General features: G+C 35.3%; 1 protein-coding gene across 7 annotated transcripts in view; it reads right to left on the bottom strand.

Annotated features, from left to right (window-relative positions):
• MAPK10 (mitogen-activated protein kinase 10) overlaps positions 1–27,639 on the bottom strand; it is a 273,244-nt gene that overhangs the window by 93,331 nt on the left and 152,274 nt on the right. For all 7 annotated transcript variants that reach the window (XM_004681143.2, XM_012724142.1, XM_004681144.2 and 4 more), the window contains one exon: positions 22,818–22,987. In XM_004681143.2, coding sequence (XP_004681200.1) covers positions 22,818–22,939 — 122 coding nt within the window. In that variant the 5' untranslated portion in view covers positions 22,940–22,987. The remainder of the gene's footprint in view (positions 1–22,817; positions 22,988–27,639) is intronic.

Raw genomic sequence — 27,639 nt, 5'->3', positions numbered from 1 at the left:
TGGCTAGTAGATAAAGACCACCTATAATTATTGTATATCATAGTTCTATTATCTCACTGTTATTCTCTATATAAGTTTCTTATAATAAAACTATCCCACAAGTCAACTTTAAAGCATAAAAACAATTTGTTCTGTATTTTCCACTATGTTTTATTACTCCTCATAGTATCATCTTTTCCTTCCTATTTACAGAAATCAGTAATGATTCTGAGTCAGTAGTTGAACCTAAGGCTTCATTAAATAATTATTTCAACTTTATAATCTAAACTTTATTATCAATGTAACAGTAAGTTCTATTAAAGATGTAGTTATATCATATCATTGCTATACTCAAAATCCTCTACCGATGCCCCTTTCACTCACAATAGAAGTCTATGTGTGTTTTCTAACATCGTAAGGTGATGTATAAGACCACAGAAAATCTATTCCTGTTGCTACTACTCTCTCACTCATCCATGTTACTCCAGTCTCATCCCTTCTTGATGTTAACACAGAAATTCACATAATTAGCTCCTAGACTTTATTAAGAATTCAAGTCAATCTTCACCCAGTCCCTAACAACTTCCTTTACACTTCCCATATGCCCCTGCTACAATCCCAGTCCTCATCACCTCATCACCCCTTCACCATTGCTAGATCTTTCTTCCATAGCACTCATTACCTGATAATGCGTTATAAAGTAGGATAAAGTGTATATATATATATATATATATATATATATGTGGTATGTAGTATAATGATATATTTAGTATATAATTATATATTATTATATATAATAATTTTATATGTTAATATGTATGTGAAAATCTAATATTGAATTTTTGTAACTAAATTGTTTTAATATGGTGTAGGAAAAGTATACATTTGTGAAATAGTTATACACATACGTTTACCTTTCAACTTTTTGTAGAATTTTGAAATTGAGCTTTTTAAAACGATTCCCTTCATCTTTACATAATTGTCTACTTCATAATTTGAGTTAATTTTGCCACCCAGTGAAAGTTCCCTTCTTTTTTGAAATGGCAATTTATAACTTAAAAGACAAAAAACCTGAATTAAATATCTGCTTAGTCAATACAATGTCATTACCATTTATACCAGCTGAGTAGTCTACATGTATATTACTCATAGTTTCTGATCTTCTGATCCTCATTTTCAATGTAAATGGTTGTCTTTTCCTTCTGATATAAACCATACTTAAATCAGATAACACAGACTTGAAATAAACTTTCCGGCTAAAACTTATATTTCAAATGTCAAATAGTCTTATTTTGTGTACCTCTTAATTCTCTCAATGAGTGGTCAATATTGTATTTTTAATAAATAGTGTTTTAGAAAAGACATGAGCATTAGAGTAAGACAATGGGATTTAAAAAGTCATCTTTGGCAATGTTTAATTAGTAATCTAATATGACAGGTAGGTAGTTGGGGGAAACTTAAACTCTCTGAGCTTTAGTTCTCTCAATTATAAAGTGCAGGTAATAGAATGATTTTGCTAGGCTCTCATGATGTTTCCATGATATCAGGTGCATACAGAATCTTGTGAAGAGAACAGCACATCACAGGCACCCCAAAACTAGTAGCTTTGGTTATATGTGCTTATATTACATGATAATTTAATATATGCTGTGAGCTATTCAGGACATTGGTCTTGAAATTTGAGTAAGCAACAGAATCAGTTGGAGGGCTTATTAAAACTCACTTTTCTGGGCTCAGTCCCCAGAATTTCTGAGTTTGGGTCTGGGATTAACTGAAGAATATGCCGTTCAAGTAAGTTCCCCAGAGAGCATAATGGTGATGCTGCACACCAAAACCCTGTACTTTGACAGCTTCTGAGAAAGCTCTTTATTGTGGGCAACTGGTCTGAGTATAATTTTCAAGTTTACCAATTGCCAGGTAACAAAATTTTTAGGGCCAGTGAATTGATGCATTATTTTAAATAGAACACTGGACTGAAAGTCAAAAATTCTAAGGTGAACAACTTACATGACAACTGGCAAATATTTCTCCAGGTCGGCCCCAACTGTCTATGCTTTAAATGGGCAGGTAGATGATATTTGTGTTTCATAATTTTCTATATTTTGAGTATATATTATCCTCAAATATCTTCAGAAGTTATTATAAAACAGAACAATGAGTGAAATGCAAACAAAATAGCTCTTATCCTGAAAAAATTCAAAGCAGTTTAAATCCCTGCGTTTTCTATTTCCCATAATGTGATTCAGAGAGGAACAAAAGGAAAATAAGTGTAGACAGAAGAAAAAAAATGCATTACAAATAACCCTTTCATTTGTTGAGTATTCATTCAATAAAGACCTTTTTTGGTAACTCTTATATTCCAGGCAGTGTGTCAATCTTGAATAAACAGGGTGAAGGGGACAGGATGACTGCATTGATCTAGGAGAACACTAATTCATTAATTTATCATATAACAGTGCTACATTGTGGCGTTTCTTAAGAATCAATTGGCCCTAATCTGTGTAATGCCCCTGAGCTGAACACAATTTTGAGGGATCAAGAACTAAAATCAACATTGATTGAAAGCATGACACACAAGTCAAAGTGAGATGAGTGTGAAAAGGACTGGATATAAGTTATCAGAGCTACAGTCTGAAGCCTTACTATTTCAGAGACCAAGAGTCCCACAAGATCCAGTCTCCTTTTCCTTGTAACTATAATTACCTCCCTAGTTTTAGACAGGAACATGACACTCCGCAGCAAACATGCTTCCCAGCTTCCCCTGTACCCAAATAGAACTGTGGTAAAGTTCGGGACAACTGAAAAAAGCAAAGTGAACTATGCAACTTCCAAGTTACATCTATTAAAAAAGCTGTTTACTCTCTATTTCCTTTTCTTCTTCCCACAAACTGATATGTGACACATGACTTTGGCCATGTGAGCAAGAACAACTTTGTTAAAATTCTCATGTGTCCAGATCACCTTGTGAAAAAAAAAACAAAAAAAAAAACCCATACCACCCCATCCAGAACTATGCAATAGCTCAGGCTTGTATGCCACTGTACTTTGCATCTCTTCATTAGAATACCTTAGGGTGTATTCTGTCTAGTACGGATATCTATAATTGGGTCCAATTTATTCAACAAGAATTTGAAGAGACCCATATTCTTTTTTGCATATCTCTCAGCTTCCTGAATTGAATCCTTTTTTTTCTATCCATCTTGATTCCTCCTCTTCCTTTTGTGTATTTTGTGCTTTTGTCCTTCCTTATAATTTTTACCTTTTCTATCTATTCTCTGTCTCTACACTCTCCTCTTAATCTCTTTAGTGTTCTCCTTGTCCTCCCTAACCTCATCTTTACACTTCACATACTCTACCTCCAACATCCAGCACTTCCTGTCAGATACAGTACATTTTCTTGTCTTTTAAAAACATATCCTTCCATTTAAATGCAAAGTTGCAAGCACTTATACCCCAGAGAACTGCTTTGCACACATACCCAACTTTACAGAAAACTCACAAAAGAATTGAAAAGATAAAAGTAAAAGAGGTAAAACTTAGAGAGGTGGCTAGTGCCACATAAAACAAGAAAGACCAAAGAAAGAATCCTTGCCATCCTAGGCACTGGTTACTGGGAAGAAGAAGAGCTTTTCCTTTAAAGTAGTGCTGACAGAAATGGAATCCAGTAAGTTGGGAGTAAACAAGAGATGAGGAAAAGAAGGTACTGAGTTAAATAACAAAAAATATTTTTTAAATGCCTACCCTGTTCCTAGATCTGTGCTGAGTCTTAGGATACACTGGGAACAAATTTCACAGGACAATCTCTGTAAGGAGCTTACATTATAGCAGAAAATGAGACAATGTAAAGAAATGATATAAAAATAGTGAGGTAATGCTATAACAATGGAACGCACGGTGATGTGAAAGCTTGTCTAAGGGGCACTACTGCTAGATTTAGAGGAGTAAAGAGCATTTAAATACAAAGGTCTGTAAATTTTATCTTCTTCCTCTTCGTGGGCACTGAGTTAGATGATATTTCCAGTCTCCTGTAGAGTTATAAGTTCCCACATATATGAGTTACTGTCAGTAGAAAGTGAGCAGAAGGGAACACACCACTGCCAGACACACACATTGAAAATTTCTTGTGTTTTTATCCATCTGGCTGTTTAGAGACCTTAACTGCCACAAGTCAGTGCCTTCATCAGCCTGGCTTTTCAGATCATTGAAAAGAGCAGAGAACTTCCCCTCACTCATATTTCTATCCACTGCTCCCTGGCAAATGCACACACCCTGATAAACAAAAAGTACACTTCTATTGTGTTTAATTGCTATCAGGTTTTTTGCTTGATGTTATACCAGCTAGAATGATCTGAAACAATATATATAAACTAAAGGATGTGAAGGAGTTAGCCCAAGAAAAACAGTGACATTTATGAGTTACCTCCATTTCTTTACTAGATGTCATGATAATTGATCTGCCTATTTGGTGTCACATCTCCAAACATACCATAGTGCCTAATGTAAATCAGATACTTAGTAAACACATATTGAATGAAAATGAACTAATGGTAAGACTAGAAGAATAGCCATCATTAAAACGGCCATTTTACCTAAAGCAATTTATAGATTCAGTGTAATACCTATCAAAATCACAATGACATTTTTCAAGGAAATTAAGCAAACAATTTTAAAATTTATATGGAACCATAAAAGATTCAAATAATTGAGGCAATCCATAGAGAAAATAAGAAAAATAGAGGTATCATACTTCCTTACTGTAAACTGCATTACACAGCAACAGTAACTAAAATATGGTACTAGAACAAAATAAAAAATTCAGATGAATGTAATAGAACAGAATGCCCAGAAATTAAACCCATATAAAAACAGGCAGTTAATCTATGACAAAGGAAACACAACCATACAATGGAGAAAAGATAGCCTCATTAACAAATAGTGATGGGAAACGTACAAAAGAATAAAACTAGATCCATGTTTACTGTATGTGCAAAACTTAATTTAAAATGATTTTAAAAATCAGACAAAATTTTAGTCAAAATGGACTTAACATCTAGCCATAAAACTGAACTGACAAAATATTCAAAAGAAAAGATAGAGGGCACATCTACAAAGATGTATTTGGAAACTTAACCTAAGTGGCAAAGAAAGTCAAAGGGAAAATAAACAAGGCAGACTACATGAAACTAAAAGGCATTTGTACCTCAAAAAAAAAAGAAAACTACCACAAAACAAAAAGGCAACTATAGATTTAGAAAAAAATATTTGCAATTACACATCTGATAAGGGACTTATTTCCAAAATAGACAAACGTACTTACACAACCAAACAACAACCAAAAAAATCCATTCTAAAAATGGGCAAAATAACAGATATTTTTTCTAATGAAGACATTCAGATGGACTGTAGACATATGAAAAGTTGTTCAACATTTTTTTTGGTGAAGTACAAATCAAAACCACTGTGTGATATCACCTCACCCTTACAAGAATGGCTCATATCAAAAAGAAGGGAAACAACAAGTGTTGGTAAGGATGTAGGAAAAAAGAAAATCTCATCCACTGTGGTGGTTAGCAAGTTGGAGCAGTCCTTGTAGGAAATGATAAGCAAATTTCTCAAGAAAATAAAGTGGCAATCCTGTATGGTCCAGCAATATTTCTGTTGGGTATTTATTTCACAAATATGAAAACATGCATATAAAAAGGCTTACACAAAACCATGTTCATAGCAGCACTGTTCACAGTTGCCAAGTCATGGAACTAACCTAAATGTCTAATAGCAGACAAATGGATAAAGAAATGGTGGCATGCATAGTCAATGGAATATTACACAGCTATTACAAAAGATGAGGTAATGATTTGGGGGGGACACAATAGCTAGACCATGAGCTGCAAATAAGTCAGAAAGTAAAGACAGATATCAGATGGTTTCACTTATCTGTGGAATATAAATAACAACAAAAATACACACAGACAAAATCAAGCAGAAATAAATCTGGGACTTAGTGAAAGAATTTAATGGTTACCAGAGGGAAGAGGGGAAGGAAGGAGAATGTAGGAGAAGGCAAATAGTGTATTGGCACAGGTGGTTTGGCAGAGAACAAATAGAACATGTGCACACACAATAGAGTAAAACTTGTAACCTCAACATTAAAATAAGACTCATTTATATCTCCTTTTAAAAAGAAAATAAACTACAGCCTTACCTCAGCAACAAAATCACTTTTTTTGCTTTACTTCTCATCTGTAAACAATGAATCTAGATAACCACCATCATCTGCAACTTGCATTTTGTTAAGACTAATCATTCTCTTTTAATCCAGTTATGTTTCTCACACATACAGCATTGATTAGTATATCTCCAATTCTGGCTTTCACTGTATAAATAACATTTAAGTCTGATTTTCCAACACTGTGACCCTTTTGTATTCTTTTGTATTTCATTGTGACTGTCATAAATAGTAATATGGCTATGTTGTATATGTAGATATGAAAATATGGCAGAATACTTTATTATTTGTATCAGATCCTTTAAATTATTTTTTAATGATTCTTTTAAAATTGTCATTTGTCTATGCTATTTTAAATTATGAGATAAAATCTAAACTGAAATTACACTTCATACTAAAATTAAATAACTTGAAAACCCACTGGTGGCATTGGGTTTGGCATATTATATTAGCTAAGGGGCACAATTGTTAGAGAAAGTCAAATTATTCTAATTATTTTATGGCACATGCATTTGTCTGTTTAATAGGCCCATACAGGTTTCTATTTTAAGTAGCTTTTGCTACTTGCTCTACTACTACTGAAGTTAGTCATACCATTTAATATATAATATGCCGAGAGAGGTAGTGGTGCAGATATGCATAAATTACAAATATAACATGTTATAGTACTGGTGGATTTAATAAAAAACTAATGTGCATTTATTATGTGGCAACACTCTTAAAGTCTTGAAATTATAAGATTTTTCCAAGGAGATTATAAGATGTCCCAAGGAGATTCATCACCTAGCAGCCAACACATACTAAAATTAGCAATCAAAATATGAACAGGACAAAAGAGTATATAGTATGCTATGTTATGCACAGAAAAACAGAAATTACTTTTTCTGACCAGGAAGGAAGATGAGGTAAGCTTTCACAGAAGACCACACAGCTGAAACTTTAAATGAGTTGCAATTTCCCAGGTAAAATGGTAAACATGCTCTGAGCTTTTAACTGGGGAAAACAGCTACCTGCAGATACCAAAAATATAAAGCAATGAACACACTTGGAAACAATGACTGATATGCCATTCAAATATATTTAATCTTATTCTGTGAGCAATATAAAGGCTAAATTAGGGGAGAAAGAGATAAAGGAGAAGGAGATATTGGTTAAGGACTCAGGATAACAGTATTATAGTAATACAGATAAGGTATGTTTCAGTACCTGAAAAGGTATGAGTGGGTCTGATTCTATCCTGAATAGGAAAGAAGCAACTACGTCTAATAATTTCTAACTTACAGAAATTATATTAATTTCTAATTTAGGTAATTATTTCAAAATAAGAACTACATCATCAAGAGCAAATTTGGGTAAATCATGAAATAATATTGGGTGTAATGAAGTTGCAATATCTATGGAAGCAATCTAAAGAACAAAACACCATGTGAATGAACAGATGGATCAAGAACTGAGAAGTAAAGTACAGCCAGACATTAGGCTAAGGAAGGCATTAGGCACTGAACTGTGAAAGGAAACGAAAGTTACGTAACACTTGTCCTAGATTCATTCTACAATTCCCAAATTCCTCCCACTTTGATCCACTTCTGGCTTGGTTCTTTCCATCTCTCATTTAGAATTCTACTCTCTCTAGGGTTTAGAATTAATACCTGCCTGTCTGGTTTCTTTACGTTAGGAACATTAGATTGTCTGGTTTCTTGCCTTTAGGAACATTAGATTGAATTATTTTACTGGCTCTCTGCAAATGATACTATAAAAGGCTAGTCCCTCTAGCCTTTCCCTTAGAATGTAGCTGTGACCTAGGTCCAGTAACAATGATGAAAACTAATGTACATTAACAAGGCACTATATTAACTACTTTTATTTGTTTTAACAACTCTGTGCATACTTATTTGTGCTAGCCACATCTTCGGAGGTCACCCAGAGGAAAGAGTGAGCCAGGATCAGACCATATTGTCTCACTCCAAAATCTGCACTTGTGACCCCTAGGAAATACCGCCCTTCAATGTGCTGGTCAGTTCATTCAATTCCAAAAAATAGAGAAGATCTTTTAAATTCCTAACTTGAAATTCAAGTGAACACAGACATTCAACAATAAGTGTATGAATTTTTAACATTTCCAAGTATTATAGTGACTGAAAGACATCAGTAGACTTACTATTTAGGGTGTGATGTCAGCAGCCTTCTCCATAGCTCCTTACTCTATCAGAGGGATAGGTGAAAACTGACACTGTTGGTGAAAGGACAATTTAAGTAAAATGTAGAGGCGCTAAATTCAAATATAAAGAAGTCTGATAATGTTGGGAAAAAAAAGAGAGTTTAAGTTTAAGAGACAGGCACATTCTAATTTTTTTTTTTTAACTAGAGCATTTACTGGGAAATTTCTAAGCAAAGAAGAAGAAATTACTGGTGGAAACAGTTAATGCAGGATAGAGAACAGCTGACAAGCTTCAGAGGGATGGATGAGAGGAAACAGGTGGGTAATCAGTCAGGGGGCGCTCCTCATGGAGGAATTAATGGGGACTGTTGGTGAGAAGGTGACCCTGAGGTAGTATATACAGATGTGAAATTATAAAGCTTTATTCCAGGAATTTATATAATGTAAACCAACATTACTTCAATGAAAATTTATTTTAGAAAAAAAAAATGGTCAGGAGGTGGCAGGGAAAAGTGAGAACCATCTGAGGCCATCAGTTTTCTCCAGGAAAGTAGGAGGTGAGGTCTTCTGCAAGGAATGGTGCAGAAAGTGGAATTGGGAGCTTGTGATGAAAGTTGTAAAAGGATTGTTAACAGGCACCACGGGAAATGGGGTAGGGAGCAGATGAGACACATATGTAAAAGGACTGCCAAGCAGCAACAAGGGCCCAGCTGAGGACAAAGCTCATGAATTTGCAATGGAGGAAATCAGCATGATGTGATTTCTCCAGCAGGGCTCAGTTTCTAGTAGCAGGAGAGGAAGCAGTTGGCCTGAGCTCGTGGGGATCTAGAAAATAGAGTTGTGAAGAACACAGAGCTAAGAAAATAGAGAGCATCTGAGACTGCCTTTGAAATGATTTTCATGGTCCCAGGCCAAATAGAAAAAAAAGTTAATCAAGCAGGAGAATCACAAGCTCAGAGAACAAGGAAGCTTGAAAGCCTCATACCCACAAGGAGCTACATGGCGAGAAAGGAGGAGGAAGAAGGAATAATGCTAACGTGACAAAAATGTGGTTTATTATATTCTTAGGCTTCCCAGTTCTTCCTTTTGCTAGGTGCCTGAATCTTTCCTGCCAGTAAATTATTTAACATCCTTAAATATACTACATTTTCTCTATGCTAGTTATCTTCCAACTTATCTATCTTCCAACTTAACTATCTTCCAATTTTTGCTGTTAAACATTGGTCACCTGAAATCTAACATTTATATATCCCATATTACCAACTAGCTCCTCTTGAGTGGGTACCTCAACTAGGAAAAGGCACCTCTGGATAGAGAGGACCCAGAGCACAATGCTGGGGAGTAGACAGACTGGAATCCAACTCCCACTGCTCCGGGCACGTTCCTGGTTGAAGTCAAAGAAAAAAAATTAAATATATTTGACATTGTATCTACCTGGAGTAGGAGTCAAATCTTGATTTTATAAGGCTCATAATAAAAATCTGCTGTGGAAAACATTTTTAATGATAGGAAATTAAGAATAAAATAGATGAGGAAGTGCATCATTAAGACTCTAAAGGACACATTTCAAATGAAAGAAACCCATGTCAAAAGAAGTGGCCAAATGTCCTCTCTGGTGAAGATTTAGACACTTACCTCATACAGAGAAGCTTAAAACGCAATGTTTCAATGCTGAATTCATGACTTTAGACATGTAAAGTGAAATTCACTTGACAAGGTCAAATATTTTAAATAAATTTAACCAAAACAGGCACAGAGAGCAGAACAAGGGAATGACAGAGCTGTCACTAAAACTTCCAAAGTAAAAGACGTCTTCTTTTGTCCTTAGCTCCCACACTCAAAGTCCTGATTAACATGACAGCTCAGGGTTTATAAACAGAATGGAAGGCTGGAACGGGCAGAAGCAGCAGTCTGGAGAGACCGGCCAAGTAACTTCCTTCCGAGCTTTATAAAAAGCTCCTCAAAGCCATGGTGTTTTTAGTTAAAATATAACACAAACCTGTTTGCTTCCTTTATTTCCTTTATGCCACCTTATCAACAGAGAAAATAGACTGACTTTAGTACAGTAAATGAAAGTGATTTCTGAAATCAGCACTGCCATCTTATCTTTAGCATAATTTTACTGAAAACATTGCTTCCTTCCTGTAAGAAAGTTTGCTTTCCCAAGATACATTGGGCAGTGCAGGACTAAGCCTTTACTTATTTAGATTGAGGTTAGAGAGTTTTGTTGCTTTCTGTTTGTTTTAAAACAAACATAACTGTGGGTGCATTTTAATCCTAACAATCAGGATTTAATGCATCTGTCAAAATAGTACATGAGCCATAACATAATTTTAGTTTTTTAAGCAAAACACATATAGACCCTAAAAGAAACATGAATCAGTGTCTCTTCAACGTTGAATGTTCAGGATTCAGGATGAAACTGAAATTATAATGTGTCTAATAATTTTTCTGATGAGAACATTATCATCTGTATCAGTCAGTGATTCACAATGTAGACTCGATTATCTGCAAGGGCATATTTATCTATAGAAAGTTAAATGACTCCCTTCTGCCAGGAAAAAATGCATCTTATGACTAAAAAGTCTTGCTGACAATTTTTACCACAGGAAAGTAAATTAATTACAAATTTCCTGAAGAGTAATAGAATTCAGAATGAATGTTGTATATACATTCCAAAGCCAATTATCATATCTAAAATATTGTAAGAACAACACATTAAGCATCAGTTACCACACTGGCAATTATGTATTTAAAAATTATATATTTGCAAATATGAACATATTGTTAACGTACAGAGATATATATATTTTATATAGTATTTATTTCTGCCCATAAGCTTTCTGCCATCAGACTTTACCTATGTTTTTTCAAAGTACCACAGTTTTCTGTGATGAAAAGCAAGTGATATATAATATATATTGATATTTATGTACTCATTATATGACATTCATATACTTGTATATAGTATATATATAGCTACTCATCAATCAAGAAATATGAGAAATAAATGTTTGGAGCCTGAACTACCTAAGGGGGGGGGGGGTTAAAAAAGACAGGAAAATACAGAAGAATAAAATGTCTTATTTTGTCCTACTGAAATGGACTATAACCACTTCAAACTTTTGATCAGTATAAAAGACAATATCTGAAGCTCAAGTTTCTTTATATCAAGAAGGTTGTAAGTAAAAGTCTGATTTGTAGAATTAATGGGAAATAGCAAGGATATAAATGTGCAGATATTCCAGGTATAGACCTAGGAGTGATCATTTCCACTGGTCAGAGGCTAAATGAAAATATGTGATTAAAGCTGCATCATTTGGCAAAATGACTCATTAGTAAGTCTAAGAGTAGAACTGTTGGCATCATGAGTGATGTTTCCAGAAACAAAATGAAATCATGATTCAGGGCCCAATAATCATGTCTCCTTTGTGCTATTCAGGAAGTCTGATTTTCTGAGAAGCCCTCTGGATGATTTCACCCATCACTCTTTAAACTTTCAACCTCATAACCACAAAAACACTTCATCCAGCCTGCAAGATTAGGGGCACAATAGTGGCTCAAGGAGTTAAGCATCAGCACTATGAGGTAATCTGCAGTTTTTTTTTGTTTGTTTGTTTTATTTTGTTTTTTAAAGATTTATTTATTTATTCATACAGAACTAGGGTACAGGGCAGAGATGCGGAGGGTGGGAGGAACCACCAGAGACAGAGTGGGGAACAGAACAGGCAGACTGACGAAGTACACTGCTGAGGGGAACAGTGGGTGGGTCAGGACAGGTCTGCCACGCCATGTGGTCCCCCCCCCGGGGCAGGCGGGGATCGAACTCATGCGGACGTGGCTTGAGCTTCTTAGTGCTGTGCTTTAACCCGCTGCACCACCAGGGAGGGCCTAATCTGCAGTTATTACAGCATGAGTTCGATCCCTAGCCAAGGAAGTAACACACATAGTGCAGCAGACCTTTCCTGTCTCACTTACTGCTCCCCTCAGGAGTGTATTCAGTCAATCTGCCTGTTCTGCTCCCCATTCTATCTCTGGTGAATCCACCCCCCATACACATCTCAGGCCTGCACACCAGCTCTTGTGTGCATAAGTAAATACGTACTTAAAAAATAAATATATAAATAAAAATTACAAAGCTTAAAGGTTTTTATCTGAGCCTGTACAAACACATGCAAATTTAAAAACTAATGTTTAATGCACATATTCCACCCCTCTCATCTGAAAGTAGAACTTTCTTATTTGGTGTTACTTGGTAAGCTACTACTTGAATCTGAGAATATTAATACCATTAATTGATTTTTTAAAAGATTTATTTATTTATGCATATAGAACTGCGGTACAGGCCAGAGATGTAGGAGTGGTGAGAGGATTCACCAGAACCAGTGGGGAGTAGAACAGGCAGATTGACAAAGTACACTGCTCAGGGGAGAAGCGGGTGGATCAGGAGAGGACCTACCATGTGGGTCACCTCCCTGGCTGGGGATCAAACTCGTGATGAAGCAACTACTGCCAGCTTCATATTGCTTCAATTTAACCCACTGAGCTACAAGGGAGAGCCCAAAAAATACCATTCATTTATACTGAAAAATGTTTGAGCATTACCAGACTCTAACAATAATGTGTATAAATATAGTAAATAATCTTTACTAGTAAATCGAAGATCATGTTGAATGTTAAAAATGAAAGATTCAAATGATTCTTTACCATATTCATTCAAAGAGATGAGGAGTTATTTTGTAATTTTGCGTTCTCATCTAGAACACGAGGAGTTATTTTGTAATTTTGTGTTCTCATCTAGAACACGTACAATCTGGTGATCAAGCAACGGCTGCAATCAGCCATCTTACTATGTTGCATAGACGGTTCTTTTAAAAGTTTCTAGTGGTAGAAAAAAATTACAACTAACTTCCCAGAATCTACTAAAAGTCATGGCAATATCATATTTGTAAGACAATTCTTTACATTTTATTTGTTTTATTCTATTGAGTTAGGTCAGATATTGGTATTGTTTCCGGTTTGCAGATAAGTAAACTAAAGTTCTGGGAGATGAAAGTGAAATGTTATCATTCACAAAGCGCAATGGGAAATTCTCATATTTTGAGGGGTAAGCTATATTTATAACTATATCTTAACATATTAATAATCTGCAATTGAATTGACACTATTTAAATATGCAAATTTTTTGATATTCAGAAAAGTAACTTAATGAATTTCCCACTTTATCTTAATCACAATAAATAAATATTGAATATCTTTTAATCATGTAGTGTAATCAATCTCTTGTTCTGATATATATTTATAGATATTCCCTACACTTTGCTAGTCATCTCTTAAATGTATTCTGTTAGTTCATGGGTTATTTAATCAGAGTGTAGGTAGAATAGCTCAAATTCATCATTAAAATGGAAAAAGTTGCTAAAGGCATCAGTGAAACAATAGAATCTTTTATAATAAAAATAAGCACATAAAAAGGAGGAATTACAATAAACTATTTTTTCAAATATATGGAGACTATTATGTGAAAAAGATTCCACAAGCAATGATTGCTCTACTAATGTGACTTCACAAAGCATTATTATCAGTAATTTTTTAAACATTTAAACAAATTCAGATCTTTTTGCTTGGTTTTTTATTTTGTTGTATTTGGTTTGGTTTTTGCAAGAGTTCTGGTCTCCCAAGTAATTCTACCTACTAGTATTTAATAGGAGTAAAGAATCAAAGATATGAATTGTGTTCCACAATAAAAAATTAAAACAAAAACAAAATTTTCATTCCACATTTGCACTAAGTCATCCAGGTAATGCTTTGATTAACAGCTTCAGGAATGGTTCTATTTGTCTAATTACACATTATAAATGCCCTTTAAGAGATACACTCAGGAGGTATGTTAAATCTCACTCCCCAAGATCCCTTACATTTAGGTGGCTACTAAGTCACATCTTTTTTTTTTTTTTTCATCACTTTCAATGCTTTTTGAGAGTAAACAAGGTACCAAGATAAAATAGCTGTAGTATTAGGTGTGGTGCCACAGAAGACCCCACCAGGAAAAATGTTGCAACAAACTTAGTTTCCTGTACTACAGTGTTACTATGGAATACTGTCTATCCCTGTTTGCCTTCAGAAAAGATCACACTCATATTTTTAAAATGTCACAAGTACAGAAATTCTTAACTTCAGTTTTTTATTTATTTCCTACAGTTTATCCAACCCTTGGAAATTTGACTTGACTGATTGGTCATCACTAGGCATTATCACTATACCCTCAGCACTAACCTATCAAAGGAAAGTAATAACATGAGAATATGCAAACACTCAAGATTCTATTGAACATGCCTGACAGTTTAAATACAATGTTGTTTATCTGCATGACATAGACTATGCTACACATGCTGTCTTATGACAAAGTCCGGGCAATGGGGGAGACTCTGGAGAAAATGGAGGCTGCTTGGTTCCCAAGAAGACATACTATGGGGAGTCTCCATAGCAATGCTTACTGAACTACCTTGTACTTGTTCCTGGCAAGTAGCAATTGTATTTGACCATCAAGCGATTCCTGGCCCTCTTTTGTTTGTGGCCTAATAATTGGGCATTGAGAACTGGTTACAAAAAATGTCATATAATTGACAATAGTTCTCCCAGAAAAGAACCTTAGCATGAATCAAGAGTGTAGATTGTCTTTAGGAATATAGATAAACATAAACAGGATCAGAATGTGCCTCCTCCTGGGACAGTTTGGAGGGACTTAAAGAAACAGATCAGAATGTAGATATAACCTAAGAAAGGATTGTTCAAAGGAGTTCTTAATGATTTGCTGCTTTATTTGAGATGCTGACTAGAATGATTGACCATGCTGAGAAAATGGGGATGCTGATTGCTTGTGGTGGTTTTCTTTCTATAATCAAAAGAATTTCTTTGTAACATGTAACCACAAAAATTTTGGTATAGCCATGCTAGTGAATTGTTAAAGATTTGTTTCAATGCCTATACTGATGTAATCTCACTGCTTGGAAATTGTTTAAATAAAGAACTGCTGAAGTTTTCAGCAGAAGATACTTGCACCAGCTAGAGTGTCAGTGTCTGCCCAATTGCTCATTTTGCCAACGCCACCTCATCCTTCAGGAAAAAGACCCCTGACTGCCCAATTGTCAGAGCTAGATTCTGACATCTGATGTGGTCTCCCACATCTGCATAAAAGCTTATTGCTAGAGATACTAGTTAAAGAATAGTCAGCAGAAATAATTTATCAATTTTTTATAACTAGCAAACATACATATTCTATATATACATATATAGTACACCCACATGTATGTAGTATATAATCTTTTAAGAGAAACTAATCCATTGGATTCATATATGTATACATATGTGCGTATAATATACTCACATGTGTGTGCAAATATGTATACATATATACACATGTATGAATATATATCCAATTTAAGATAAGCTATAATAATAGATTATTTCCAAGGCATACATAGCTACAATTATTTATTTAAACTCTGACTAAATGTCATTCTCTAGCTCTAAGATAAGCTATAAGCTATAATTTTTTAAAACTTTTTTTAAAAGTTTAGTTAACATAAAAAATGTGTCCTCTAAATATTTAATTTTCTAGTCACAGATATTTTACATTAAGTCACTCTAAATCTAGGCTTTCCAGCATTAAGTTTGTAGCTTTGATATAAATATCCTGTAAAAGATCACCTTCAAAAAAATTGTACTGGGATAGGTTGCAAGTTTATTGCATGCAGATCTCAAAGATAATAAGCCCCAGAAGGAAAGAATATAAATTCTTATCATTTAAAACCATATCATCAGTTCTTTTCCATTAAAGAGCAGAGGAATCCTGGTAAATCTTCCTTGCTTAACTCAATTGTTGACTTTTGCCACTTTTGCTGTCAGTATGAATCATCTTTGGAGAAAAAAAAATGTAAATGTTTCTTGACTTGGCAAGTGGGAACAGGAAGAGAGTGAGAGAATACAATAAATACCTTACTATTAATTTCTTCCTGTTTCAGGGGGTTTTATTTGGAGCTGGTAGTAAAAACAGTATTAAGACCCTCTTCAACTTGGAATAAATTTCTGAAATAACCTGACTACAGTTGTTAATAATTCATTTTACAAATTACAATTCCCCACCTAGGAAGTTACAGAAGATTTCTTTGCTCACAGGGAGCTTCATTATTCTGAATGTTTCTGTTGCAGTGGGAATTTTTTTTTTCTGCAGAGTCAGAAAAATATTTCATTTATTCTAAAATATCTCACATTAGATTTATTATTGGTTCTCAAATATGGCATTGTTAGACTATCACCTGTGATGAATGAAAAACTGGTATAGTAGTGGTCAATTCATTTTGAAAGTATTTTAGCATTATCTTTTTTATCCCCCTTAGAAAAAGTAAGCCATTAGTCAATCCAAATTAACTTAACAGCAGTAATGTGAATCCATTTCAAATAAGTAAGGGAGATGGAGATTCTCTGACTTAAGTAACAATATCTATTTATACTTAAAAAAAAATATCATAAACACACACACAATGTTATACTAACATATGCAAAAAATGATAAAAGGGATGATAAACATCCCTTTTGAAATCCCTTTTCCTGCATATTTTATTCCTATCCCAAAGGACATAAATTAAAATAAATTGTTGATTTTGAATTGTTTTCCCTGTCTCTCCCCCCTTAGGATTCTAGACACTCCCAGTTTCCAATTTCTGCCAGTATATATACTCAGGATTGTAAGGGATATTGAAAATACCCAAATGCGAGTTTTTATGGACAGGGGAAAAGTTTGTATATTTCTGGAGGATTTATTGGAAGTGTGTGTGAGTTTGGTGTGGGAGTACTGTAAAGTTATGGTTAACACAAAGCAAAAAGGAAATTAAAGTTTGGTACATAGGACAAATCAGTATGATGATAAGCAAAAAAATAGCATATCACAAGGGCCTCCCTAGTGATGCAAGGGGTTGTTTCAGCACTATGAAGCTACCTGCAGTCACTGTAGCACAAATTCAATCCCTGGCCAGGGAGCTGACCCACATGGCACAACAGACCTCTCCTGTCTCACCTGTTGCTCCCCTCAGTGGTGTATTGCATTATATCCGCCTGTTCTGCACCCCACCTGTCTCAGGTGATTCTTCTTACCCCCCACACCTTTGGCTTGTACCCCAGTTCTTGGGTGCATAATTTTTTTAAAGTTGCATATTACAGATCCCAGTTATAACAAATAAAGGTATCACAAAGTTACCTTGAAGACAAGGAGCAAGGAAAGGAAGACATGGAGCAGAAAGGAGGGTGCTGGACCTACAGTGTCTGTGCCCATGGCAGAGTGGCAAGCTGAGAAATTGGGGGGTGGATATCTCATCCCCTCTGTCCCTTATCTTGGCTCTACTCTTTCCTTCAGCTATAGACCAAAAGAATAAGAATAATCCCTTTAAACCTCAAAGCAAACATTCTGGCATTCAGTTGTCTCTTAACTGACACATTTGCCAATAGATCTGTTATAAAACTAGATTGAAAATTTTATTCGTGTATTTTATTTATTGAAATTTATCAGTTATTATACCTAGGGCTTACAATAGTTCCCATCCTGTACAGAGAAATGAGGCTCTTAACACCTTACACACAGCTGCAAAATACTTGTTAGTGGATTTTCAAGTCTTTCCAAGATAATTTGTTAAACGCTTGAGCAAAATGCTGGCTTTTATCTGTTTTTGATTCATGAAAGTTTTATCGGCTTTCTTTCACTTATTTTTGGTGACAATTTTCTTTGAAGTAAAATGAAACAACCCCAAAGAATCTGTGAGTATCAGAACTGAGCATCTACAGAAAACTTTTAGTTACCTAAATTCCCATTAAAGAAAGGTAGTTAAAATTACATTGTTCTCTCTGTCTCCCATCTCACCTTTTTCAAAAGAAATTTTGGTTTTGTTTGATTTTTCTATTTCATTTTGAAAGTTCTCCATGAATGGAGTAATATAAATGAGGCTCTCATTCCCTAACTGGTACGCAAGTCAGTCAGTAAAGTGCAGAACATAGACACATATATCATCATCTAAAAATTAAACCTTAGTAATATTTTAACAAGTTAACATGGGTTCCTTAAACACAAATTTATCCCACTAGCCACTGGTCATATACTGCCAAGGTCACAGGACAAATGTGACTTGAAATTTCTAAGTTTGAGAAATGTAGAAAAAGGTATCCTGAACTCTTCCCTTTGACAATATGCATGATTTGATGAGAGTTACTGCGATTAAGTTAATAGTAGAATCTTTGCCATATGAGTTAGTACTGCTGTCACAAGTCAACACAACTTTTTTTTTTTTAAAGATTTATTTATTTGTGCTTACAGAACTGGGGTACAGGCCAGAGGTTCAGGGGCAGCAAGAGGCTTGAGCAGAACAGGCAGATTGACGAAGTACACTGCTGAGGGGAGCAGCGGGCGGGTCAGGAGAGGTCTGCCACGCCATGTGGTCACCTCGGGGGCAGGTGGGGATCGAACTCATGCGGAAGTGGCTTTGGCTTTTCAGTGCTGTGCTTTAACCCGCTGAGCCACCAGGGAGGGCCACAACTTAACTTTTTTTTTTTTAAGTATTTATTTATGCATACAGAACTGGGGTACAGGCCAGAGGTTCAGGGGCGGCAAGAGGCTTCACCAGAGACAGAGTGGGGAGCAGAACAGGCAGATTGACAAAGTACACTGCTGAGGGGAGCAGCGGGCGGGCCAGGAGAGGTCTGCCACGCCATGTGGATCTCCTCCGGGGCAGGCGGGAATCGAACTCATGCGGAAGTGGCTTTGGCTTTTCAGTGCTGTGCTTTAACCCGCTGCGCCACCAGGGAGGGCCACAACTTAACTTTTTAAACAAGCAATCTTATTTTCTTACCATTGTGTGTGTGTCAGATAACCTACACAATTCTCATTGCACTAAGATCAAGAGTCAGCAGCAGATTAGTTTGTTCCAAAAGTGCTAGAGAAGAATCTGTTTCCTGCTCACTCAAGTATATTGGGAGATTTTAGTTTATTATGATTGATGGTTGAGGTCTCCAGGTTCCTTGCTGACTGTCAGTTAAAAGCCATTCCCAGTTTCTGGAAGCCACCCCAATTCTAGGTTCCTAGCCCCTTCCTCTGTTTTCAAAGCCAACAGTAATAATGCAAGTCTTTCTCCTGTTTTTAATCTTATCTCTTCTCACTCATCACCTATGTCTGACCCCCTCTTCTTCATTCTTTTTCCACTTTTAAAGATTCCTGCAATTAGACTGGTCCCCCCCTGAATATTCTAAGGTAATCTCCTCACTTTAAGGCCCATAAGGTGAAGAATAAAATTAGATGTTTAGTGGTGAACGTAATGTAGTATATACACATTCTAAGTGAGATGCACTTAGTGAGAGTTATATGACATTATAGGCAATGTTACTTCAATAAAATAGAAAAAAAAAAAAAGACCACTAACCTTAACTACATCTATTATCCCTTTGCCATTTAAGATAACACAGTAAAGGAATCTGAGGGTTAGGATCTGAGAATCTTTGGGATACCATTTTTGTGCCTATTATATCATGGCATTACTTTGTGCCACAAAGAGAGGATCATCTTAAACTTGCACGATATGAAATAGAAAATTTAAAGAATAAAAATGTCTTAGTATGTTAAATCAGGAAAGGTTTGACCCATTGTTAAAAATATTTAAAAATTCCTATTTCGAGCCCTCCCTGGTGACACAGTGAGTTAGGACGCAGCACTGCAAACTGACTGCAGCCACCTCAGTACGAGTTTGATCCCCCGCCTGTCCAGAGGTGATCCACATGGAGTGGCAGGCCTCTCCTGACCTGCCCGCTGCTCCCCTTAGCAGTGTACTTTGTAGATTTGCCTGTTCTGCTCCCCACTTTGTCTCTGGTGAAGCCTCTCACCACCCCTGTACCTCTGGCCTGTACCCCAGCTCTGTATGCATAAATAAATAAATCTTTAAAAAATAATAACATCTAAAAGAAAAAAAATCCATATTTCAAACTGCAAAATCTTGAGTTCATAGGTAAATTTCAAAAACAGTCATTTGTTTTAAGCATATTTGTTAAGTGAGGTTTAAGTGCTAGTTACTGATTTAGTGGGTGCAACAACCCTGCACTTGACCATTTGCATGACTGAGCATTGAGTGTGAACATAAAACCAACTGTAAGCTTAAGTCAAACTTCAAAACCAGAAAGGCTTCTTTGTTCTTACAGAACAATCACATTACAATATATAAATGTGTGAATAATACAAACCCTTGCATACATAGTTTTTAAAAACCTTAATTTTAATTAAATTATGTAAAATTGCCAAACTTGGAAGCAACCAAAATGTCATTCCATAGGTAAAGGGATAATACTATGTCAGTACACTTAAGCAAGGGAATGGCATATTATCTGCACTGAAATGAAATGAGCTATCAATCCATGAAAAGACACAGAGATACCTGAACTGCATGTTTCTAGTCAAAGAAATCAACATGAAAAGGCTACAGACTGATTGCAATTATATGACTTTCTGAAAAAGAAAGCAAAGGAAACAATAAAAAGATCACTAGTACCAGGGCTTGGTAGTGTGGGGGTGGGGGTGGGGAGATGGTGTTTGAATAAGTGGAGCACAGAAGGATTTTAGGGCAGTGGCAACACTCTGCATGATGTGGTATGCAGATGATGGATACATGGCTTTATAGGCTTGTACACATTCATAGAACATACAACACACTAAGGGTGAGCCCTAATGTAAACAGTTAGCTTTGGTGGTTAAAGCTAAAAGGTACAAATATTGGTTCATCAACTGTAGTAAAATTACCAGCATACTTCAGAGATCATGTGGATTTGGTTCCACACTATTGTAATAAAGCAAACATCTTAATAAGCAAAGTTACACACAATTTTTGGTTATCCAGTGGGTGTATAATTTCTGTTTACACTGTGAAGTAAGTCCTCGCTTAACACTGCATACAATTTCCTTAAAAATGAAACTAAGCAAAGTTGTATAATGAATAATGTTGTATAATGAAATCAGGTCATTGAATAACGTCTTTTCTTTCAACACAGTAGGATTTTGTTTTATCTCAACTTTATAATGAAATGATATTGGATGAAAAATAGTTATTCAAGGACCTGTTTACTATAGTCTATTAAGTATGCAATAGCATTATGTTTTTTTAAATTTTCATAGCTTATTTAAGTATGACATAGAGACATGACAGGAGTACATGCTATTAATATAAATGGCATAAGGTAGTGTGGCCACAAACCTTCAGTCTTGGGAAAAGAACACAATGTTTGCAAAATGCACTGAAGCAAAGTACAATTAATAAGGTATTCTTCTGTCAGGCTTTGGTGGGGGATGTTGATAAAGGAGGGGGATATATATATATGGTCCCACACCTCTGAATCATATACAATGTTTTGTATCAGTGTTACCTCAATAAAAATAGATTAATGAATAAATAAATGAGATAAATATGATGTCTTAAGCAAAATCAAATAACAAAAATGAAGTAAACCAGATTTTAAAATCATTTTATGAAATGTAAAATGAAGGTCAAAAAATAATTAGTGGCTATCATATTGCTTTTATTAAAATATTAAAATGCATAACATTACATCAAGAAGTTTAAAAGTTTTAAAATAAAATTTGCCTGAAATAATGTTTATCCTCATCTCATGCCTTAAAAATGTTGCATTTCTAAGTACATTATTAATGTAGCAGCAGTCTATATAACAAATAAATATATTAGTTTAAGTAAATACCCTTTATAAATAAGTATACATATTTATAGTGCATGTCCTAAATTTTTATTTATAGGCATAAGCTATTGCATTGAGGCTATTATACTAATAAGTTTATGCTAAATACACTTAGTAAGTCAAAAAGACCTACCAATATATCATCACATTTGCAATTTTAGAATTAGTAAATCAGGTCTGAAATCGATCATTTCCATTTGCCACTCAAAAAAGGAACAAAAGAATAATTACTAAGAAACCCAGAATCTTTCCATTTGGACTTTTTTATAATGCTACTTTTTTTAAGTATTGAACTTTAAAAGTCACAGGAACATTTGGGATAGGAGATTAAAGTTTAGGAGATTTTATTTGCTGCTTATATTAGTATATTACCCCTTCATTTCTTGCTGTGAAAACATCCAATTTTTTTTTTTCTAAACAGGAACAGGCAGAAAATCTCTGGTTCTTTTGATTTCTCTATGGTTGTTGTGTAATGGACACTATTTGTGACTTAGTTCAAAGCAAATCTTACATATTGTTAATAAATGCACGATGAATTCCAAATTAAGGCTCATGATTTTATTTTTCTATAGTTGAATGCAACGTTCCCCTCCCAAACCATACTGTTTGTTTATGTGTGTGGATAGTCAACACACATGCCAGGCTCCCTTCAAAAATATAAATTAAATCCAATCCACTTACCAAACTATTCCCTGAGCCCCAGAGCCAATAGGCTTTAGATTCTGGTAGCGCTTGAGAACTGTGAAGGTTGAGTCTCCCACTTCCACACTGTAGAATTGGTTGTCAACTTTGCTTTTGCTCATGTTGTAATGTTTGGCAATATATGACACATCCACTTGTTTATCAAATCCCTGGGAAAAAGAACAACGAAAACATGACACCTGTGAACAGCAGAGAGATGAGAGATACAGAGAGGCTGGTTCTTTTAATGACTGCGAACACTTACCCACCTAGCAGCACTATGGAAGCCTGGATTTTCACATAGGAAAATACACACACACACACACACACACACACACACATATGTGTGTGTATTTTAGAAAAAAATATATATATATATTAGTTTGTATACGATAACCAGGATTAAAAGAGGTCAGAAAAAATGCAAACAAAAATTTGTTTTCAATATTAAAACTATTTATAATGTAGTAATCATAGATTAGAGCTGCATAATCCTTCTTGAAATGTTTCTTTAAAACCGTTCAATTATTTATGAAGAGAAAATCTGAATGTAAACTGAAACAGAAACTATGCTAGATTCTTCAGAGAAATCTCTGACCAACCACTATCACCATGTAAGGAAGGATAAAAGATTGCACCTGTATCCCTTTACTAGAAAGAACTAAAATACAAAATAATGCATAGTTTTAATTTTTAAGTAGGTGAATTTGAATCATGTGTTCATTTGTTCTCAATATACCAAAAATACTGTTATCCTGTATTAAACACTGAACAATTTTAGTTCAAATTAACATTGTTCCAAAGTGCCATATGACAACTTATACTCTGGAGGTCTAGATTTTGAAGCATTCTAAACTCAAGATAACTGTTGTATCTTGTGTTTATCTTTAGGAATATTCTATCTATTAGTTATATTTATCAATTGAAAAGTCTGTCATTGAGATTTTAATCATGCTTCCTGAATATATAATGTAAATCCATTACATCTCCATGATTACTTACCCAATGTTTATATTACAATTAATGATGTTAAATGCTAGGTGGGGCCCTATTTCTATAATTCTGTATTGTCTAGTCTGACCCTGTGGTATATGCTGGTGGACACCTGCCCAGTAGTCATCAACTCTTCTTGCTGACTTTCTTCTGGGTTTTAACTTTCACACATTCTTTGGATTCCTCCCTAACCCTAGCAATTGAAACTCGAATTATCCTAATTAGTGGTTCTCTTTAGAAGGTAGGAACATGGGAGATTTGTGGCCCTATCTTGAGACCACAATGGTTAGAGCTGTGGATTATTTAGATGCCTGATCAAATAATGTTGCAATGAGCGAGACATCACACAAAGAATAATTCCCTATATACCTTAAAAATTTTGAGGTCTGGGCCCTACTTGGTGGCACAACAGGTTAAAGTGCAGCACTGCAAGTGAGCTGCAGTCACTTCAGTGTGAGTTCGATCCCGGGCTCTGGAGGTAAGCCACATGACACCGCAGACCTCTCCTGACCAACACTCTGCTCCCCTCAGCAGTGTACTTTGATGATCTGCCTGTTCTGCTCCCCACTCTGTCTCTGGTGAATCCTCTTACCTCCCCTGCATCTCTTGCTTGTACCCCAGTAAGCATAAATAAATAAATCTTTTTTAAAAAAATTGAGGGCCCTCCCTGGTGGCACAGTGGATTAAAGCACAGCACTAAGAAGCTAAAGCCACTTCTGCATGAGTTCGATCCCCACCTGCCCCAGAGGTGATCCACATGTTGGTAGACCTCTCCTGACCCCCACGCCCCACCCCCCACTGCACCCCTCAGCAGTGTACTTCGATGATCTGCCTGTTCTGCTCCCCACTTAGTCTTGGGTGAATTCTCTCACTGCCCCTGCACCTCTGGCCTGTACCCCAGTTCTGTATGCATAAGTAAATAAATCTTTAAAAAAATTGAGGTATGCCAAAGTTTTAATTAGTAAGAACTTGCCTTTGATGTCATAGCCCAAAATCTAAATTTAAGGTACTCTGTAATACTTTAACACACACTGACTTCTTAAAATCCAATTTTTTTATAATCTGAAGAAAGATTTAAACCTTCTTAGGCTCAAAATCTCCAGCTGGTCATAGAGACATTTTCTTTGGAAAGTTTTGGCATTTCATTTCCAAGAAAAAAAAAAAGAAGAAGAAGAGAAAAGAAATAGGTACAGGAACTTATTTGCCCCTAAAAAGGGAGTCAGGAAGGTTGTTCCAATAATACAAAAACCAAATGTAATGCACATTTTATGGCATAGATGGCAAAACCAGAGGTTCTAGTAAAAGAACCTTAAGGCCCAGGTAAACCACAAATCAGAATCCAAGTGATTGGTTTGAGATATGTGATAGGTTTGAGAGATGATGACAATCCAGGTCAAATACAAACAAACTACAAGGCAAAGCATGAACTGTAGACAAGGAATGTAAGTTGCTTGGACAGAAGACTGAAAATTCAGGTAAATTCAAACAAAATAATGAGCAGTTTGAAATCCAGAAAGCAAAGCAGTCTTTAAAAGCACAGAAGAGAACTCAAACAAGATATCCAGAAACAGAGCACTGGAAGACATATTCAAGGAAACTACAATGGAGTTACAGTTTAGTCAGTGGGTGTAGACAACAGCAGAAATAACATAATTGTATTTAAACAACCATTAATCAGAAACAGGTCTCCACACCATAGCCCATTTCTATTTTAAACATTATTGGTGTATTAGTAGGCTAATTCTACTGAAGATCTTTAATTTTTCTTTACTTGAAAAGGTAGAAGAAGTAGCTGGAGCTACATTAAACAAATGAATTCATCTGCCAATACTAAGTTGGAATAAATGAAGTCGTATCATTTGTTATGGACTGTTTATTCATCTTTTAATATTCTGGTTTCTGACCACCACCAAATCCTTCACACATACTTGCCTTATTGAACCTAAATAATCTACTTTTCTGTCTCTTAGTTATTCTCTTCACCTTTGAAAGGTCACTTATTTCACTCCTCTGCATGTGTGCACTAATATAGGTAATGAAATTTATGAAGCAGATGTCTATTTTAGTTCTACCTCAACCTACTACTTCAAAGTTGTGGTTTTTCTAGCTTTGGTTTTAGTCTTTGTATTACACTTAAATCTTCCATGATGGCCCTCCTCTTCCAGAATGTCAATATATTTTCAAATAAACCAAGGGAATTAAACAATTCATGCCACTGTTCTATTAGACTAATCCTAATTGATATTCAGCACTCATTTCAATCAATTAATCCAATAAACATTGATGATACAGATATTATGTGCCAGATATTGGGGGCACTAAAGATACAACAAAAACATAAGGTACCTGTCTAAATGTGGGCAATAATAATTATGGACCAAATTTTCTATGGCAGAATTTAGAAAAGATACTGGAAACAGAGTAGTAACCAATTGCTTGCATTCATTCTTCAGTAAATACATTTTGCTACAATGTATAAAAAACTACATGCCAAGTCACAGGTATAAAATGGGTTATTCCTATAGATGTGTTTTCCTGTCTCATAGGCCCCGTACAGTGTGAAAACAATGTTTTGTCAACATAAATGTTCTGTGCTTGAAACAGAACAATGTTCTGTTTATGAAAATAAACATTCCTTCATCTATTAAATTTTCAGTAAAAATTTGGAGGAAATATATGAAATTCATAAGTATTCATAAGTGCACATCAAAATAGCAAGTCTTTTTCCAGAGTAGAAATTAATGTTTTAAGACTTAATTATAAAGAAGTAATTTTATATTTAAAAAATTATAAATCACCACAGTAATATCTTTTGGATATTAATATAGTTCCTTAATAATTGTAGGTATAGAACAGTCTATTTTATTGATTCAGATCATTTTTTAGGAATCACTCATTCCTCCACTGAATATTAACCTTATATTTAAATGGCTCAAGCAATTATATCTATGTAGATATAGTAGAATTTTCTTTCCAAGAATTCAAAGCAAACTCAGTTCCTCTCTGTCTCCCAGCTACTAAAAATTTTAAAGCTAAATTAAAAGACTTGATAGCTTCTGGAAGTTTGGTAGGCAGAGAAGAAATCTGAATATAATCTGTTCTGTAAAAAATACTGCACTATATACAGACCTGTAAGAAAGTGTCTCATCATATATTTATATCATCAATTCTATCTCTGGCCTACAGCTATAGAATCTGCAAAAGAACATTTTTGCCACAGTATTTATCTGGGTACTGAAGGTACCCAGATCCTTGATTGCATTTTTCTCAATTTAATAACCTACATTTCCACAAGCATTCTCTCCCCATTTTCACTTGTGCACGTCTGTGCTCTGTTACTGTCAGTGCCTAAGCAGAATACATTGAGGTTTAAAAATTTTAAGAGCTACACTTCCATAGTGTGTATGAGATCTTTAATGAGATAGCAGAAAATAATACCAAGTCTGGGTTAGTTCTGAACTTAATAGGTATTGAATCTTGAGCAACTCGTTATTCTTTCAATCATTTATTATTTATATTCTGTGGTTCCCAAAAGGATTTGTGATGTTCACCATAGACAGTATCAGAACAATAAAATCATCAAATCCAGTTTTAAGAAAAAATACCAAATAAAGCAGGATAGGAGTTAACAGTTTCACCAGAAGACTTAAATTATGAATATCGGCCCTCCCTGGTGGCGCAGCGGGTTAAGCATAGCACTGAGAAGCTAAAGCCACTTTCGCATGAGTTCAATTCCCGCCTGCCCTGGAGGTGACCACATGGCGTGGCAGACCTCTCCTGACCCGCCCGCTGCTCCCCTCAGCAGTGTACTTCGTCTATCTGCCTGTTC

This window comes from Condylura cristata, unplaced genomic scaffold (assembly GCF_000260355.1).
Source record: "Condylura cristata isolate star-nosed mole 26May11 unplaced genomic scaffold, ConCri1.0 scaffold00012, whole genome shotgun sequence".
Taxonomy (NCBI): domain Eukaryota; kingdom Metazoa; phylum Chordata; class Mammalia; order Eulipotyphla; family Talpidae; genus Condylura; species Condylura cristata.
The sequence above is the reverse complement of the archived record's forward strand: the minus strand, read 5'-3'. Positions and strand labels throughout refer to the sequence as shown.